Source organism: Heterocephalus glaber, unplaced genomic scaffold, assembly GCF_053883595.1.
Source record: "Heterocephalus glaber isolate CG9 unplaced genomic scaffold, H.glaber_assembly_v1.0 deba00000937, whole genome shotgun sequence".
NCBI classification, from domain to species: Eukaryota; Metazoa; Chordata; class Mammalia; order Rodentia; family Bathyergidae; genus Heterocephalus; species Heterocephalus glaber.
This window is the reverse complement of record NW_028258173.1, coordinates 1,305,420-1,324,319: the sequence shown is the minus strand read 5'-3', so window position 1 is coordinate 1,324,319 and position 18,900 is coordinate 1,305,420. Positions and strand designations below refer to the sequence as shown.

Here is an 18,900-nt window from a genome sequence, read left to right as displayed (position 1 = left end):
GGCTCGTTCTCCCAGATCCTCAGCCCTGAACGGCCAGCAGCCCAGAGAGTAGCTGGGTGCTGCAAGGGGAGCCCTTGTTCAGAGGATCTCCAGAGGGCCTCCTCTTTCCCCAGGTGAGGAGGAAGCCAGGCAGGGCTCTACCACCCGGACACCTGGCGGGCAGGGGCCCGTGGAGCCTGTGAGGGGGCGGGTTGCCACCTGTCTGAGAGTAGGAAGGGGTTAAAAGACAGCCAAGGCCTAGAGTCAACCAAAAGGGTCACTTGTCAGCAGAGCACCTTACACATCACAGACGGCTCACAGCAGGAGCGGGCATGGAGCGCCACAAGGTCCAGATACACAGTCACCCCCAGTAGTAAAAACAGCACCAGGCCAAGGGCAGGCTGCAGTTGGGCCACAGCCCCACACCCAGGTGGCCCTGAAGAGAGCACAGGGCCGGGCTGAGGTTCTGGCTGCAGGCCACCACGGCCCCTCCACGGTGCAGCAGGCAGGGCTTTGTGCTTTGGTTGCAGGGAGCACCTTCCCTCCCAGTAGCCCCAGAGGGGCCTTGGTGCTCCTGGGGTGTGGTGGGAACAGCAGGGACCACAGTCACAAACCCCCAGTCCCGACCCCAGAATCCCTGTCTCCGTGGCCTGCCCACTGGGCCGGCAGTGGTCCCGATCGTGGTCTGCAGCGTCTGGTGGAGCGTCCTGTGCACAGCCGGCTCAGCAGGAAGAGCAGCTGCCGTGAGGAGTGGTCCAGCAGCTTCGGGAGGAAGGGAGGGGTGAGGGTGCAGAGCCCCTGGGTCCAGGTATCAACCAAATGTGCCGTCGGCCCCACCGCCTCCAGCCCGCCTCCCCGTGCCTTCTATGGCCCTGGCCCAGCCATGTGCCTCCTGAGCAAGGGGCCGAGGGAACATCCTTTGATTCTGCTTATCAGCGTGGGCCAAGGAAGGGAGGACGGAGGCCGGCACCCACCTGCTCACAGCAGGACGAGGCTTGGGCTGCGCAGCTGCTTGTACACCTGGAGGAGCCGCTGGGCTGTGGCGCAGGAGACGGCTTCATCCTCCGTGCACAGTCGGTCACGCAGGGTCTGCACCTCGCGCAGCAGCGCCTACAGGTAACACAGTTCAGACTCTACACCTCTTTCTGGAGCTGCCCCCACCCTTGGGAGAACCCTGGCTACGACCTGACACGTGGGACATGCAGCCTGGTGGGTATGGCGGGGGATCAGATAGGGCAAGAGCCAGGAAACAGCTGTGAGCCACCCACTGTGCCCCTGCCCAGGAGCCTCGTACTCCCGAGGCCTGGGCCAGCCTGCCTGGCTGAGTGTCCTCCAGGAACTGTCCACAGGGCCCACATGGGGACACTCACCTCATGGTTGGCATGGATCTGGCGGAGATACTGCACACGGAGGTCAGGTGGGCTGGAGCCCCGGGCAGCCTGCTCCATGACCATCGTCTGGGGGACATGGGTTGGGGGGATGCATCCTGAGGTGGGAGCCCGTGTCTGGAGGCCCTGTGCCCATGTGCAGAGCAGGTGACCCCTCCCATCTGCCCCAAGCTCTTCATCTGGGTCCCCACCAATGACTGCGTCCCACACCTCTGCCACCCGTCACTGTCCTGCTCAGGGGCCCACGGATGGTTACTTGTAAGGTAACCAACCCTTCTGCTAGCCCCACCCTTCCCCTGCTCACACCCAAGCCTCCCCACTGCCTGCTTTGTCCTCGGTGCAGACAAGCTGAAGGCCAGCCAGCCCAGCTGCTGGTCCACACAGCAGCCCCGTGAGGCGCCGGCCACTTGCTCCCACTTCCTCAAGGCAGCCCAGTTCACCGGATGGCCAGTAAGGCCCCCGTCAGCTTACCAGGGACGACAAGGCCCTCAGTAAAGCTGCCACCCAAGGACCACCTGGCAGTCTGGGACCCCAGAAGTGCTGGGTCAAGGTGGAAGTTGCCCATCTGAGCCGTGGGAACACAGTATATGTTGGTGTGACCACAGCTGTGCCAATTCCCAACCACGGAGCAGCTGCAGCATTTACACGTGGGAGACCTAATCTCAGTATCCCTAAATTCAACTATATTTGGAAATGGGGTCTCTGCAGATGGCCAACTTGAGGTCATTAGGGTGGCCCTACCACACATGAGGTTGTCCTTGCTAAGAAAGAAAAATCTGGCCAAGCATGGTGGTGCACGCCTCTAATCCCAGCGCCTGGGAGGCTGAGCCAGGAGGATCACTGGGAATTCGAGGCCAGCCTGGGCTACATAGTGAGTTCAGGGCCGGCCTGAACTACAAAGGGAGACCGTGCCTCAAAAAACCAAAAAATATGGGCGGGGGATGTAGCTCAGTGGTGCTGCCACCTGCCTTGCAAGCGTAAGGGTCCCAAGTTCGATCCCCAGTACCAAAAAAAAAAAGAAAAAAAGAAAAGAAAAATCTGGTCACAGGTGAACAGAACTTTCTAGGGGACTGGATGGCCCTGTAGGTGGAGCCACCTCCGGGACATGGCACCACTGCCCTGGACACCACCCTGCCAGCTCACAATGTCAGCACCAGACTCCTGTGCCCAGGGAAGAAATCAACGCTGTGCCATGAGCACTTCATAGAATGAGCTTCGGGTCCCACGGGGTCAGGGCACGGCATCAACCGGAATCACATGCTGGGAGTCACAGCTAGCTTTCTGAGCTCTGATGGGAGTAACCGCACCTGCCTGGCCTGGCCAGGGCCGCCATTCGTGAAGTGTGTTGGGACACTGTGGGGCCCAGCAGCCACCAGATCTGAGCAGTGAGAGTGCAGGGTGGCGAGCTCTAGGTAAAGCTGATGCAGGGCTGGAGGTGAAAGCCTAGTTCGACTGGCTGGAGTGGACCCCTTCCCAGGGGCCAAGGCGGTGCACAGCCTCAGTGGGTGGAGCAGTGGTCCCCCAGACTCCGGCAGAGGCTGCCCTGCTGTGGGCCCCAGCTTGACTGACGAGGAAGGCAGGAAGTTCCCAGACCCGGAAGCACTGGCTCCAGCAGGACTGAGGGACAGCAACAAAGTGGCTCCTGCCCTGGGAACCCCCAGGCCCAGTCACTGTGCTCAGAGCAGGCAGACAGACACCTCGTCAGGGATCTGCGGCCAGGCAAGTGATACCGCAGGCTGACTTGGAATAAGGAAGTGGAAATCCATCCACACATGGGCTTAAGCAGGCCTTGGACAGGGGAGATGGGGCAGGGGCACATCTGGAAGGTAACATCCTCCTGCTGGAGAGGACTCCCCATCACCTTGAAGCTGTCCAGATGGTGCTTCCTCCTGTGACCCCTTGCAGACCACGCTGCCTGCAGCTGAGAATCCTCAAAGCAGCCCACAACCCTCACAGTCTTTCTCCCACCCAGGCCACAACAGCTGCCATACCTGCATGCGCCCAACAATGGCGTGGTGTATCCTGCACATGTCAGCCAAAGAGGAGCTCTCCACCTGGATCTCCACAGCCTGGATGGGCCCTGCTAGGCAGAGGTCAGTCACGGCCACCTGCAACACACAGGAGTCCTCGCTGGCAGCCCCTGCCCCACCCCACAAGGGGGCCCCAACTCCTGGCCTGGGATGCCCCTCAATGTCTTGCAGGCAGGCAGGGCTTGGGGCAAAGGGCCCTGGCCTGGACACCCAGCCAAGAACCTATGGCAAGAAGCCTGCTGTCTGGACCCAGACCCAAAGGGAGGCCCTTGGGACAGAGCCAGGGAACCTCCTCTCAAGCTGTGACCAGGCCTCTGGACTGTCCACAGCCTTGAAGGCCGCCCCGCCCACCTGCGTGCCATGGCCCACGTGACAGCAGGTGTGAACTCAGCTCTGGAGCCATCAGAGGGCCAGCCACATGCCCTCCGGGAGCTCCTGACTGCACCCACTGACAGGCCAGGAGCCAAGAAGCCCTGGCCTGCTCTCCATGGTGGCTCTCCTACGGGCTGGCAAGCATCCCCTCCACCACCCAGAGCCACCGCCAGACCCAGCCTCAGAGCCCAGAGACGCTCCCACCAGAGCCGGCCTAGCCTCAGTCTGGCTAGAGGGCCATGCAGTGGGCAGCAGGGCCGAGGCACAATCCCAAGTGGACCCTGTGTCCACCATCCTTGGGGACAGTGGTCTCCTGGCAGCTGGACCATTGTGCAAGGCTCTAACAGTGGGACAAGAGAATCTGTCCCAGGAAGGGTGCATGTGAGGGACAAACACACTGGGAATGGCAGACCCACTTGAGCTCCTCTGAGGGCTGAGGGGGTCAACTGCTCCTAGGGCACAGGCAGCAGCTCAGCAGCATGGCAGCAGTGCACAAGGGAAGGGGACCCCGGCTGGGGAGGGGCAGGGACCATCCTCACAGGGTCCTGAGGTGCGGGGCCAGCCCTGCTCAGATTCCTCCAAAGCTGCCCAGCACCGCTGGTCCAGGGACGCCTCGGCACAGCTGGTGGGGAGGCCCACTTCCCTGTGGGTGGTGAACTGCGCCCCTGCTTGCCTCTTGGATGATGAGGTGGATGTCAGTGCCGTCGGGGGCCACGCCCTGAACGGAAGACAGTGCTTGGGCCCTCACGATGTCCAGGGCAGCATTTTCTGCGAGGAGCCACTGCAGGGTGGCACTGCAGAGGGGGACACCTGGTGGGGAGAGGGGCAGGAGCTTGGGCTGGCCTTACTCACCAGCATCAGGGTGGCCACCCTGACGTGTCCCCTCCGTTTCCCCTGAGGGCCCCAGCTGCCCTCGGCCCCACCCCAACAGGGAGCTGGGCGGGCTGGCCAAGAGGAAGGGACGGTGCTCCCAATGGGGCAGCAGGGAAGAACTGTGGCTGAGCACTCTGCAGGAGCCCCACCAGCGTGCAGGTGGTCAGTCCTGAGAGGCAGTTCCACTACAGCGGGAACCACAGGGGCGCTCTATGGGTGGCCGTGGACACCACCTGTGGACAAACCCAGAAACTGCCCAACATCCACTGACAGCAGAACAGTGACACGGACAAAAAGACACCATCCAGGCACAAGACCCCATGTCCTATGACACAAAGGGCCTCTCACACAGCAGGAGCATGAGCCAGACACAGCGGGCTCGGAGCTCAGAGAGGGTCCCAGTGGCGCTGTGGGCCTTGGGGCCTGGCTCCCCGGATGCTGGGCCTATAAAACTCACTAGGCTGTCCCCTGGTGACAAGTCTGCTTCTGCATCTAGGTCATGCTTCCACAGTCTGGTTTTTTTTTTGGCACCGGGGATCAAACTCAGGACCTTGTGCTTGTGAGGCAGGAGGCAGAACCACTGAGCTAAATCCCTGGGCCTCCACAGTTTTTAAGAAACACAACTTCAAAGAAAAACGTGGCAGGACAACGCAAGACAAGACTCCAACAGCGATCAGGGTGTGGCAGAGCTCGGGTGGGTGCAGGCCCACAGCTGCCCCAGGAACCACTGGGAGAAGGAGAAGCGACCTGAGTCTGCAGGCCTCAAGGCTGAAGCCACCAACCTGAGTGACTGTCCTCCAGGGCAGCCCTGAGCAGCTCTGCCGACACTCGGATGGAGGCTGTGGAAGGTGGGAGGTACTTAGCCCGCAGGGCTGCGGGGCCTGCCAGGTCACTGCTTGGAGCACGGCATGTTTCCAGGAAGGTGTCCACCAGGTCGGCGGCAGGGGCAAGTGGGCAGGCTACGTGCCCGTGGGGTGGGACCAGGCTGGGGAAACGCAGACACTGCAGCATGTCCACCGTGTGCCTGCTCAGGGGCAAGCAGATGCCCTCCTGCTCTGGAAGGAGGTCGAGGGGCTGCTCTTCCAGAAAGGGGTCCTCGAGGGGATCGGAGGGAGCCAGGGCCCCACCCACCACCTCCCGGAGGCTGTAGAAGAGCGTGCAGTTCACGGTCACAGGCAAGTCGAGCACCCCACTTTCACTAGGGCCCAGGGGCAGCGTCACTTCGCGCTGGCTGCCGGGGCTGAGCCTGTCCACAGGGATGGTGTAGGTGACAGCCGAGCCGGCAGAGTCCAGATCCAAGGCAGAAGAGCTGGTGAGCACCTGGATGCACAAGGTCCAGCCCTGGTCCAGGCTGAAGTCACTGCTGTTTTCCAGCAGGCAGGTGGCCATCAGCACGTCCTGCAGCTGCAGGCGGCTCCAGGCAGTGGTGGTGGTGCACGAGACTGGTGGGGGGCCCTCCCGGCTGGACAGCAGGGCGCAGCTCACGTTCATGGCCTCGTTGAGGCTCGTCAAGGCCTTGTTCCGTTGATTAACAGCCTTCTTCAAAAAGGACACTCTGCAAAGAGGAGATGTGGCACCCGGGGAAGGAAGGAGACCCAGTGGAGGGGCCTGGGGCGCAGTTAAGGAACCAGCATCTCCATCTCCGGTGCCCTCCCACCAGGGAAAAAGGATGGGGCCACACCCTTTTAGCTGAGAAGGGGCTCTCTTATCTTCTGGAGGCCCCTGATGCAGCCCTGTGGGCTCTCGGTGGAGCCAGAGGCAGAGTAATGGCCACATGGGCTGCTGCCGAGGATACTGCCACCTGCGACGCAGCAGAGCTGGAACCACCACTCACCTCTCAGAGACGTTGCCGATGCCAGAGAGAAGTTCCTTGATTTTCCGGCCTGCGTTTTCTGTGGTCATTCTGGTGGGACCAGGCCTCTCAGAGTTCAGGTCTAGCCGGCAGGTCATCAGGCAGCCTTTGGCCGACAGGGCCAGGAGCTCAGTGCCACCTGATGGACAACAAAGTCAGCAGGCAGGGGAGCAGCTGCTGTGACACTCAGCAGTCTGTCCCAGGCTGGGGGATTAACAGAGGCCCATGGCACTAAGGGAGGAAAAAAAGTTCCCCAGGAATGCTAGGACACCCCCGGGGACTGGACAGAGATGCTGCCCACTGGCTCCTCATCCTCTGAAGGGCCTCCCTGAGATGGAAGGAACTTTGATACAGTAGCAGGGGCACCATGGTGGCGTTTGGGCCCCACAGACAGGGACGGGTTGAAAGGGGGCCAAATGAGGATACTGTGTACCATTGCATCTGTTAGGCGTGGCCTGACCTTCACACAGAAGGCCACACAGAACAACACTACCTGAGCTCTTCCAAAGAACAGTGCCCCTGGGGTTCCAGTCCCGCCTACCCTCCCACCCTGTATCCTCACTGGGGAGTCTCTCGAAGGCTGGCTGTACCCATAATATCTGCCTGCTTCCTTCCCTGCTGCTGGGCTGCCAGGGAGCACCCAGAGACAAAGACTACTTCTGCTGACGGTCTGCCTGTGCCCAGCCACCGTAGTACTGCCTCGGCTGTGAACCCCAAACAGGTGGCCAAGCAGCTGAGGCCAGTCACCTCACAGGAGCTTCCATCTCTGGCCACATCCACTGTACCCTACCTCCCATCTGCCTGAGGGTCTCTCTCTTCAAACCATTTCTTTCACAGTGAGTATTCTCCATGGCAAGATTTATCAGTCCGCTCACAAACCTTCCCAAAGGGAAGAGGAGAGGCTGGTGGGCTTCCTCACATTCCAACACAGACATGCACACACACCCTGTCTGGTTTGACAGCGCCTTACACCATCTTCCTTTGGTACAGAGTGCCTCATAAGCAGCCACACAGTGGCTGAAGCGGGCGTGTCCCAACCCTCAGAGGACATGTAAAGGTTTGATCAGACCAATCTGAGACCTGCCAAGGCAGACACGCTTGTGCTGGTCACCAGGGGCAACACGCTGAGTGGCCAGTGAAACGAGGGGGCAGAGTCTACCCACGCAGAGTGCCACCCTTACACTGAGCCCAGGGGGCGCATGCACACTGTTGTTCCTTGACCTCGAGACAGGAGTGAGTGAAAACTAGGCTGTACCCAGTGTGGACAAACCTTCACCTTTTAGTTAGGAGAAATCAGAGGAAACCGGCAGACGTACCTGCAGGTGTCCCAGATAACACAGAGAGAGTAAGGACACTGCAGATGCTCAAGCTGGCTGGGCATAGCATGGGGGGCAGGCCTCCAGGGGCTCCACACTGTGGGTGCTGGGAGTTCAAGGGGGTGCCCTCGAGAGCCAGGTCTACCACACAGAGGTCTGAAGGGGTGCTGTGGTACATGCGGCTGCCTCCACCACAGGCAGCACAGAGCACAGGCCCTGGGAGGAGATACTCTCGAAGCTCTGGTACCAGATTCCCTGACTTGTTCCAGCTGGCTTTGACGGCCAATGTCCGTCCATGGTGACCAAGGGCCACCAAACAGTCTGAGTACACGTCCTCATAGGGTGGCATACTCTCCACAGCCTCCCCAGCCTGAGGCTCTGTCTTCAAGGCCCCAATGAAGACGATGGCCTCCTCTAGGTGATGGAGGATCTTGACAAGGGCCTTTGGGTCACCAGGGGCTGACCTAGAGGTGACCAAACCCTTCAAGACCACACAGCAGAGCTGCCCATCAGGGAGACCACAGAGGATCACAGGTGACTCCAAGAGGGTGGCATCTGCTCCAAAGAGTAGCCCAAAGAGAGCCTCCTCCAACATGAAGCCCCCACAGCCCTGGGGATGGCCGCTTGGCACCCCGGAGCCTGGTGGTGACACACAGCACAGCACTGGCAGGAAGCAGGGGGCTGTCAGCTTCCCTGGCACCCCAGCTGGCGGGGTGCAGGTGGATAACTCCACCTCACCAACCAGGCCTCCTGGCCAGCGGTCCTCCCCCGGACCAGGACGCTCAAACAGCTGCATCTTCCACTGGGCAGGGCCCTGGACCAGGGCCACGAGGATATCATCATGTACAGTGAACGCGCAGAGTGTGGTATCTGGGAGGACGCAGGCATCTGGGTCCACAGTGATCACTGGGGAAGGGAGTTCACCGTCCTCGTTGTCCTCATTTGTCTGGCTCGCAGACCTTCTGGAACAATGGAACTAAAGTCAGGACTAGGATGGACAGACTGCACATCTGTTCACAATAACCCGCCTCAGAGCAGGCTGCACAGGGGTCACCACAGAGAGTGCTCCACGAGATCGTCAGCTGCTTGGCAGACCAGCTGTGCATAAGATTTCCACCTGCCCTGTGGACTGCTCAGGACACAAAAGGATACAGGGGCTCGGATGGATGATTCTTCTCAGAGAAGGACTGCAGGCCTGGACTAGACTGTTGGCTTTGTTTTCAAGCTGCACACACCACCTCTCCACATCACAGACCAGAGCAGCAGTTACAGCTGCCACTACCAAGTGCAGCTCCCTCTCCAGGGGCTCGCCAGAGGGAACCTGACCATCAGGTCATGAGCAGGCCTGTTCCCCAGGTTCAGACGTGACCATCTGAGCCACACTTAAGAAAGACTCCTTGCCAGCAGGAGACTCTTCAAGAACACCTGGTACGTGTCAGGGAGTGCAGCCCTCCATCCCCAGTGGTGTGATGCAGGACCATAACTCCGAACCAATCCACGGGCAAACCACGTGCACATTTCAAGGGTTATGCTAAGAAATGGACGCTGGCCTCATGGAGGACAGGGCATCGGGTGGGCTGGGGACACGCGAGCCACGATCATCCCTCACCTTGTCGGAGGCTCCAATGACAGGCAGTAGATGCCTCTCCGGGCGCACAGAACGTAGAGCGCCCTGCGAAGGGCCAGGAGCTGCAGGTGCCACACCTGGTCGGGGAACTGGTACACAGCCTGGACGCCAGGAGAGCGGGGTCAGGCCAGTCGCTTGCGCAGCCCGAGGCCTTACTGCGGAGAGACCCCGCCCGCCCGCCCGCCCGCCCGCAGCCCGGCGCTCACGGTCAGCAGCCCGCCCTCCTGGTCGTACACGTAGACGAACTCGCTCCCCGTGGAAAGGAAAACCTCCGCCTCGTGGCACAGCACACGGGGCTTGCCCGCCGCCAAGCCTCCGAGCGGACAGGAGAAGCCCGCCAGATACTGCACGCGCGGTTCAGTGCCCGCCATCGTGAGGGGGAACCCAGCGGGGGCGGCACCGCCTCCGACGCTTTACGGCTTCCCACGGCGCGTGCGGCCCGGCCTCCGCCGTAAAGCGGCACTGCGGGGGTGGGGCCAGTCCGGGGGCGGGCCTGGTGCGGGGGCTGGTGCGTAGGCCGGCCAGTCAGGGGCGGGGCCGGCTCGGGTAGGGCGGGACCTGCCGGAACTAGGGGTGGGGTCTGGGCGGGGATGGGGCCTGGCCAAAGGCAGGCTTGGTGCGGAGGCTGAGGCTCAGGCGGGCCGGCCGGGGCGAGTCTGTGGTTTGTGCCCAGTGTGGTCGCAGCGCTGAAGCCGCTGTTCACCCGCGTAAAGGCCACATCGCTGCGACAGCGAATGGACACAGCGACACCTCACTCAAACTTGCAATCCCCCGGCCTCCTCAGTAGCTCAGATTACACGGGTGCACCACTGTGTCCATTAAAACTCCATCTTTTGGGCCGGCGATTTAGCTCAGTGGTTTCGCCGCCTGCTGCTCAAGCGTAAGGACCCCGAGTTCGATCCTGGTACTAAAAATCCCCAAAAAACAAAAAACTCCATCTTTTATATGGCTTGTTTGGGGGGGTTTTTGGTACCAGGGATCGAACTCAGGTCCTTGTGCTTGGGAGGCAGGCAGCAGAACCACTGAGCTAAATCCCCAGCCCAAAACTCCATCTTTTAAAAGGGGGAAAAGAATATATGTATTTGGAGAGTTCAGACGCCAGATACGCAGGAGTAAAGGAGGCATCTGAGACGTGGCCTAGTGTGAGGGGTCAGCTACAGGATTTCTCCTGGGTTTGGACATGGCCTAGCTCGTGTACCTGCCAAAACAACTAATTGCAGGTCCTTAACCCGATGTCGAGGCTTGGGTGAGCGACCCACTACCGTGCCAATCCTGGTGTTGACCAGTCAATGCCAGTGTGGCTCTTGGACTCACTCTACCCTGCTGGGCCACTCTCCAAGCGTTTTGGCTGGACATTCTGCCCCTGATGCAGAGGGCGGGAGAAGGGGGGATGGAGTCACCTGCCCCTCAGCAACATGTCACTATGGATGAATCCTCAGTTGAGCCACCTGAGCATCACCACTGTCCAGCCCTTGAGTCGCCCGTGCACACACAGTCCACCCGGGACATCTTCCAGTATGGTGGGAAACACACTAGGGCTATCCTTCAGCAAGTGCCCAGGTGGGGAGAAAGTACAGATAGGAGGCTGAGTGGGGCAGGCCTTGTTGTGGGTCACTCCTCTACCCACCTCAGCTCTGGTCCCCACCTAGCCTTTTACTAAGATTTGAGGATTCATGGTATAAATTTCCTCTAAGCAGGGAGGAGGTGAGCACTGGACACTTGGGGTGAATTGGACACAAAAAGGAAGGGCTCAAGGCTGTCCCCAGCTCAGGGTCTGTTGTGAGGAGGTGATGGGTCATAGGAGTAGAAGGTGCACACAGCGCTACCAGGGAGGTGGTGGGGCAGCAGAGTGCACCACGGCCAGTGACCCCTATGCCAGGCTGGGAGGCACTACAACCCCCCTAAGTAGTCCAGCATTTAAAGGTCAGCCTGGAAGGAAACTGTGGAGTGCGTGGTAAACTGTAGGCTACACCAGGGATGCAAAAGCCCAGCAGAAAAGAATACAGGGGACCGGGGATTTAGCTCAGTGGTTCCGTGGCCTGCCTCACAAGCGCAAGGCCCTGAGTTCGATCCCCAGTACCCCCCCACCCCCGCCAAAAAGCATACAGGGCAGGGGTAGAGACCTGGGGAATAGCAATCCCCAGTTCTACTTCCAAGCACCAGGATTTGAATGATTTCTCATGAAGAGTGCATGTCCCAGAACCTCATCACCCATAGCAGCCAGGACAAGGCAAAGTGCCACGGACTTCCAGTCCCTCTCACACAGGACAGTTTTCTTCACAAGCCCTGAGTGATAGGGCCAGCTGGTAGGTCAGGGCCCAGGTGCAGAAACACTACTTGGGCTTTGGGTGATGAGTCACCTGCACACACAGCCGCTGACAGATGGCCGTATCCCACTTCCTGCCAAGACTTGGCATGCAGGTGACCCTCAAGAGCCCACTGCCCCAAAGCCTAGGCCCATTTTGTTGCTAACCACTGGCTTGCCTCACCACAGGGGCCCTTTCAGACTCAAGCTGATGTTTTTCAGTGCTGTTCCAGGGAGCAGCGAGTCACCTGGTCAGAGTGCAAGGCTGGCACCAAGATCAAAGGGAGGGCCCTGGACAGAGCCCTGGCTCTCTATAGGGAAGGCAGCTCTGTGGCACCTGTGCCATCCGGGGGTGCTGGACTTGGATCTTTCACTTGCTGTTTGCCTGTGTGCACCTGAGTCAGATGCAGAGACCAGGGTGGGTGCTACACAGCCATCAGACTGGGAAAAGGCAGCAGAGGCACCTCAAGGGGGCCAGGCTGCTTTCCCCCACTCAGATGCCAGCCTGGAGTACAGTACCCAGGGTCCTGTGCACTCAGTGGAAAGCTGGGGTGCACCCTGACATGGCCAAAGCACATCACTGGGAGACAAGGACATCTTGGGGCATAGTTAACAAACTGCCCTCCAGAGAGCAGATGCCAGACACGACCTGCGGACATTGGTTCAGTGAACAGGAATGACACGCTGGGCGTGGGGCAGTCGCTTCAGGTGCTTTATTAGGTTCCACTGCAAGGCTGGGGTCAAAGTAATGCTAGTCCAGACCCAGCCAACACACACCTGTGAGCCCAAAGCAGAGCCGAAGCGGAGCACCTATGTCCCAGGAGCAGACTGTCGGAGGTGGGCTGGGTGGGCGGGGCCAGACCTCAGCAGCTGCTGTGTTCACCTGGACAGGTGTGCACTCAGGCACCCCTCTCTGGGCTATGGTACCTGCTGGCATGAGCAAGGGGATCCACAGGGGATGCAAGGTGGGGCCGGAGCCACTCCCGTGTAAGAGGTGAGCAGCCAGGCCTAACCCTTGGCAGGCTCACCCCAGCTGGTAGCATTTGCTTGACTCTCTTTGGACAATAAAATAAAGTGCATTACTGAACAAAGAGTAACTCAAAACCATAAGCAGAGAAATCACAACACTTTTTCTTTAGCTAAAAGACAAAAGAAAACATGAACTATGTGGATGCCAGAACTTTAGAGCAAGAAAAATATTGGTTGAAGAGGAAAGGAAATGAGCTTGGTGGATAATGACAAGAGTGAGTGGGAGAGGAGACCATGGTAGCAGTGGCAGCAAGGTTTCTGGAAGCCTGCACTGTCCACCGCCTGACCAAGCTGGGCAGCAGTGCTGGCATGAATGGCCTTGGACACAGTGAGCAACCAGCACAGCATTCAGTCTCACGGCTGACCTCAGGACGCAGGTGAGACAGAGGAGGACAAAGCCCCAGCCGAGACCGCTCCCAGAGGCAGGCCACACAGCCTGCCTTGGCACCCGCACACTGGCAGACAGGCTGCTGACCTGGCTATTTCCCACCTCCTCTGACCCCCAATGGCCCTGGCCTGACCTAATCCAAGAGGCTCATAGCCCCAGGAGCAAATGAAGCATCGGCCTTCATGAGATCCCACAGCAAGCGGACCTAGGGTGCCGATCAAAGCCCGACCATGGCACGGAAAGCAGGCCAGGTTTCCGTCCACAGGACCAAGGATGGGGAGGACTTTGTGGGCTTGCTACTCCAGGGTGACAGTTTCCCAACTGCCTGCCACTGTGCTGGCCTTTCCCAGGGCCAGCACAGCTGACTTGGCTCTCATTAAGGCAAAGAGGCATTAAGATGCTCACCGCTCGCCTGGGAAAGGGCCAAAGCCAGCCACACGGCATTCAAGACTGCTGGAACCTGTTCTGGGTTGCTGGACCTCACACAGTATCTATCACCTGCCCAGGTCCCACAGGTCCCACAAGGCGCTCTGTTCCAGGCCCATTTCAATGGCCACAGCACAGAGCCATGGGGAGAGGGACAACATTGGGGAGAGAGGAGCAAAGCCCCGGTGCTCACCCTCCCAGCTGTCTGGAGGGGCTGCCTGCCAGGTGAGAGCCACCACTACTCTTGCTCAGCCACCCACATCGCCAGCTGCCACACCTGTGTGGCTTGGTAGAAAAGTCTCAGGCACTGAGGTTTGTGAGGCGAACTGACGGGGGCCCCTGCCTACTCACCACCCCGAACACCCAGAGGGGCTGCACTGAAGGAGGGACAAAGAGGACACTAGCCTAGTCTGTCTCCCCTTTTGTGCAGTTTTATCTTAAAAACAATAAATAAAAGTCTTCTGGGGCACGAATTACTAATAACTGTTATTACAAGCAATGGAGACTTTAAAATCCCATCTGGTTGCTGGGTGAGAGAAGGGAAGGCAGCCGCTAATTTGCAGGTCAAGCCAAGGAGGCTGTGGCCCTCTTGGACAGGGGCCTCTATGCCAGAGCAACAGAAGACAGAGGCAGCCCAGAGCTGCCAACCAAACACACGGGTGGGGTGGGGTGGGGTGTAAAGAACAGAACAGAAAGCACTGAGAAGGGAAAGGGAAGCTGGTGGCAGGAGCCCCCTCCAGGTGAGAAAGTGGAGGTGCCTGGTCCTTCCACCATGGTGGGGCTGTGCACTGCACAAGGTGTGTGGGGTGCTCCTGGGCAGGGCTGCTTGGCATTTCCAGTTGGCTGTGTTCAGGCCCAGCATACCCGCCAGAGCCACCACTCCAGGATCAGAGCTGAGAAGCTTTGGTGGGTCCAAGGACACCAGGGCAGCTGGTTCTGCCCCTGCAGGGCTGCTGGCTTCAGCCATACAGGGGACACGTAACACTCCTGGCTTCAGAGGGCTGGGCTGGCCCAGTCCACCCAGCAGAGGGCTGGAGCTCTAGGTCCTAGGAAGGCTGCACATCTCACAGTGACCCGTGCCCGGCTGGTTCATGAAGGTGCAGTGCTGACAGGCCCACATGGCGGTGGTGGCAGCGCGTGTGGAGCCTCCGACGGCACCATACTCATGGAGGCCTGGGAGCTGCACACCAACAGTGCCTGTAGGAAAGGAAGAAAAGTGAGTTCTCAGCACTTCTGCAGCAGACACTTAACCTTGCCCGAGAGTGCTGCGGCACGGGCAGAGGCAGTGTAAGAATCCCCACTGCTCACAGCAAACCTGCTGTCTGAATCAACCATGACGGCCTCCAGCAGCAAGCGCACCTGCACAACCTCTCCCTGTTGCTGAGGAGCACTCCTCTGGCTGAGTTGTGACACCACTCTGGATGGACAATAGGTAGCTTCCCCAACAGCTTTTTGGGCTATTAGGACAAAGCTGCCAGGAACATTCTCACATAAGCTTTTTTGTTTTATTTTGTTTTTTGGTACCAGGGATCAAACTCAGGACCTTGCACTTGTGAGGCAGGCAGCAGAACCACTGAGCTAAATCCCTGGACCTTTTTGTTGTTTTTTGAGACAGGGTCTCACTATGTAGTCTAGACTGGTCTTGAACTCTTGTAGCCCAGGCTGGCCCTGAACTCATGGTAATCCTCCTGCCTCAGCCTCCTGAGTGTTGGGATTATCGGTTTGTGCCACCATGCCTGGCTCACATAAGCTTTTTGTGGGCCCATGTTTTTTCGCAGCCCACGCTCTGGTGAGAGCCCAGCAGTGGGATCACTGGACACAGGGTAAAGTGGTCAAGGTTCCTACAGAACTGTGGTAGCTGGTAGCTGTACCATTTTGCATCCTACCAGCAGGCTGTGGGTCCTGGCTGCCCCATGTTCAGGAGCACCTGGCCCTGCTGATGTGCATTTCCCTGAAGACTCATGATACCAAGCACTCCTGAATCCCCTTTCATGAAGTATCTAAGGCTTGCCTTTTGGGGGGGGTGTGTGTGTCTGTGTGTGTGTCTGTGTGTGTGTGTGTGTGCGCGCGCGCGTGCATGCAGTACGGGGGACTGAACCCAGGGAATTCACACTTTTTATTTTTATTTTTTTTTGAGACACAGGGCTGGAATTATAGGTGTGTTGACCATCCCCAGATGTTTTTTCCTTCCTTGCTATGTATGTAGTTTAGCTGGCCCTGAACTGACATTGTTCCCAGGGTTCCCTCAAACTCATAATTTTCCTGCCTCAGCTCCACAGTGCTGGGATAACAGTCATGCACCACCATACTCACAATCCTCTGCCTTGTTTTTACTTAATCTCTATTTGATTACTGACTGTCAATGTGCTCTGGATAGGGGGCCTATATAATATGTATGCACTGCACGTACTGTCTCCTTACCGGAGCCTTTTCAGGTTTCTAGCCGCACCCTTCAATGCACAAGAATGTTTCATTTTAAGTCAAATCCAGTTTACCAATATTTCTTTTTATTTTTGGAACTGGGGATCAAACTCAGGACCTTGTGCTTTCGAGGCAGGGAGTGGAACCACTGAGCTAAATTCCCACTTGTTTACCAATTTTTAAAACATTTTTTTATTTTAATTCTTTTTGTGTGGTACAAGGGATTAAACCCAGGGCCTTGTGCATGCTAAGCAAGCACTCTACTACTGGGCTACATCCCCAGCCATAAGTTTACCATTTTTTTTTTTTTGGTACCGGGGATTGAACTCGGGTCCTTGTGCTTTGGAGGCAGGCGGCAGAACCACCGAGCTAAATCCCCAGCCCAGTTTACCAATTTTTTAAAGAAAGTGTTTTTCTGTGTTCTCTCCCAAAGTCCTACATCCTGTCTAAAAATCTTTTCTACCCCAAGGGCCTGAAAATAGGCATGTACACCACACCCAGCAAGACACTGTTTTAGTTTTAGGCCTCATCATTTGGCCCACAAGCCCACCTGAGCTGGTCTCTGTAAACAACGCAGGTCACTGCTGAATTCCAGTTTCACTGGGTCCCCATGGACATCTAGCTGCCCCAACACATGTCCATATAAAGGCTGCCCTCTTTTCAGGTTCCTCCTGCCAGCGATGCCCCGCTCTGGTGTCCTTCATTGTTGCTCAACCTCACATGGCCCGAAGCACTAAGCATTGCAGCTTTGAGTTCAGCAGTGTAAGGTCTCCAGGTCCTGTGCTGTCTCTTAAGATTGTCTTCACTATTCTAGGCCCTCTGCCTCTAAATGAATTTTAGGACTTGTTGATTTTTATGAAAACAAAAAGAAAAAGCTGGGCATGGTGGTATACACCTGTAATCTTTTTTTCTTTTTTTTTGGTACGGGGGATCAAACTTGGGACCTTGAACTTGTGAGGCAGGCAGCGGAACCACTGAGCTAAATCCCTAGACCAGGGAGGGCTTGTCTCAAAACATTTTTTAAAAAGGTGAGGATGGGGGCTGGGGATTTAGCTCAGTGGTTCCGCCTCCTGCCTCATAAGCACAAGGTCCTGAGTTCGAATGCCCTATACAAAAAAAAAGTAAAAAGGCAAGGAAACTGACACCTTAAAGATATATTGACTCTTCCAGGCCAGAAAGATGGTATGTTTCCCATGTACTAGCTCTTCTGGCAACATACTAGCTTTCAACACAGAACTCTTGCCTGGCGCACTCAGGGTGCTCCCAGTGCCACATGTCTTGTGACACTGTCACAGACGGCACTGTACAGTAATTCCTATCAGAAGGGCTATGCATGAGGCTGGACAATCCGCTGCTGAATGAGTTAGAATGGTGAGCACTGAGGAACGCAAGGAGCTCTCAAGGACAAGCTGCTGCAGGTGACAGCTGGGTCCTGTCACCTGGTGCCATGGGAATTGGGGCTTTGCCCATTAAAGTATGGGTCAGCACCAAGTGTCTCACAGGGATGGCAAACACAGGCCCCTTTTCAGATGGGGGTCCCTGTGATGTGAGGATGCACATATCTGGCGTATTCATCTACACTCACCTCACAGAGCTGAGCACAGCCACACCCTGTGCACATCAGTGAGCAGGGCATGTGCCCAGCAGTGAGGTCCTGTCTGTGCTTTTCCCCTCAGCCCCAGCTCCCCTGGATGCACCAGTCAGAAGGCCAGGGTGTAAGGGGCTGCAGCTGCAGCCTGGGGCATGGGCCAGGGAAGGACGGATATGGACGGATGACTTACTGCACAGCTGCTCGATGGTGGCCCACTGCTCAGACTTCTTCCACGTCTGGGCCAGCTCCTCATTTCTGGTCCTCACTGCCTCCAGCAGCAGGCTGATGCTGTCCTGCAACAAGCCAAAAAGAAGGCTCCATCTTGCTCTGCTCTTGCCAACTTCTTTTTCTTCAATGTCAAGACATTTCACAGGGAATTTTAAAAATCGAACAGGCTGCTAGTGTGGTGCTGCACACCTGTAATCCCAGCACTTGGGAGGCTGAGGCAGGAGGACTGTCACAAGTTCAAGGCCAGCCTGGGCTACACAGCAACCTGTCTGTAAATCAATCGATCGATCAAATAGGCTGTCACTAGGTAACACAAAATGCCACAACTGGGGTCTGCAAACACAAATGTTAAGAGTGAGCTAAATTTAAATTCTTCCCAAGCAGGCCGGAGTGGGCATCTGCCTCTGTCATAGGCTGACGGAGGGCCCAACATCCCAGAGGTCAGAAGCTCACGTCCTTGGTCCTAGAGGAAGGGAAAGACAGACGGGAGACCAGACTGAGAGCCAGCCTCTTTCTCACACTTCCCTCTGCCTCCTTCTCTTCTCCATCATGTCTGGAAAGCACATTCTACATCCCAGGCCTCCAGAATCAACACAGAGAATTAGAATAGTGAGGGACTGATAAAGACTTCAAGAGCTCCTAATACATTTAATGGATATTTTCTTTCCTGTTTTGATAATGGGGACTGAACCCATGTCCTTTGTTGAGCTACAGGCCAGTTCTTTTTTTATTTCCTATTTTGAGACAGGGTCTCCTACATGGCTAAGCTGCCCAGGCTGGCTTGAATTTGTGATCCTTCTGGATGTTAGGATTACAGGTGTGCACCACCATACCAGGTCTGCCAAATGTTTTTTAAGGGTAACTGTAAAACTGTCACATTTACTAATAAGGCTGCCCTGACACAGAGGGAGCCTTGCCTGTCATTCCTGACCCTGGGTGGGAGGGCTGACCCTGAGACAGGAGGCACAGTTTCTGGGGGTAACTGAGGGAGGGACAGCGGGCAGCAAAGCCACAAGGTGCCTGAGGTCCAGTACCAGAGCAGGTAGTTTGGTGACAAAATAGCTACAAAATAAAC

General features: G+C 57.4%; 2 protein-coding genes across 13 annotated transcripts in view; both read right to left on the bottom strand.

The window, feature by feature from the left end:
* Nucleotides 1-238: 238 nt before the first annotated feature.
* On the bottom strand, nucleotides 239-9,869 carry Faap100 (FA core complex associated protein 100). 10 transcript variants are annotated; one of them, XM_004860930.3, is made up of 10 exons: nucleotides 9,644-9,868; nucleotides 9,420-9,538; nucleotides 7,811-8,772; nucleotides 6,477-6,633; nucleotides 5,425-6,197; nucleotides 4,443-4,579; nucleotides 3,359-3,475; nucleotides 1,350-1,493; nucleotides 954-1,089; nucleotides 239-741 (listed from the first exon to the last, which is right to left on the bottom strand). In XM_004860930.3, the coding sequence occupies exons 1-9, from the start codon at nucleotides 9,806-9,808 to the stop codon at nucleotides 958-960; spliced, it is 2,706 nt and encodes a 901-aa protein (XP_004860987.2). In that variant the 5' UTR covers nucleotides 9,809-9,868; the 3' UTR covers nucleotides 239-741; nucleotides 954-957. The 10 variants fall into 10 exon arrangements, with proteins under 10 accessions (XP_004860987.2, XP_012933673.2, XP_012933674.2 ...); XM_013078219.3 differs by having other exon boundaries at nucleotides 1,350-1,436; nucleotides 9,644-9,867; XM_013078220.3 differs by having other exon boundaries at nucleotides 1,350-1,436; nucleotides 7,811-8,769; nucleotides 9,644-9,867.
* A 2,569-nt stretch (nucleotides 9,870-12,438) lies between these two features.
* The window catches only part of Nploc4 (NPL4 homolog, ubiquitin recognition factor), a 57,836-nt gene continuing 51,374 nt past the window's right edge, over nucleotides 12,439-18,900 (bottom strand). For all 3 annotated transcript variants that reach the window (XM_021241332.2, XM_087208306.1, XM_004860934.3), the window contains 2 exons: nucleotides 17,788-17,890; nucleotides 12,439-14,782 (listed from right to left, as the gene is read on the bottom strand). In XM_021241332.2, coding sequence (XP_021096991.1) covers nucleotides 14,625-14,782; nucleotides 17,788-17,890 — 261 coding nt within the window. In that variant the 3' untranslated portion in view covers nucleotides 12,439-14,624. The remainder of the gene's footprint in view (nucleotides 14,783-17,787; nucleotides 17,891-18,900) is intronic.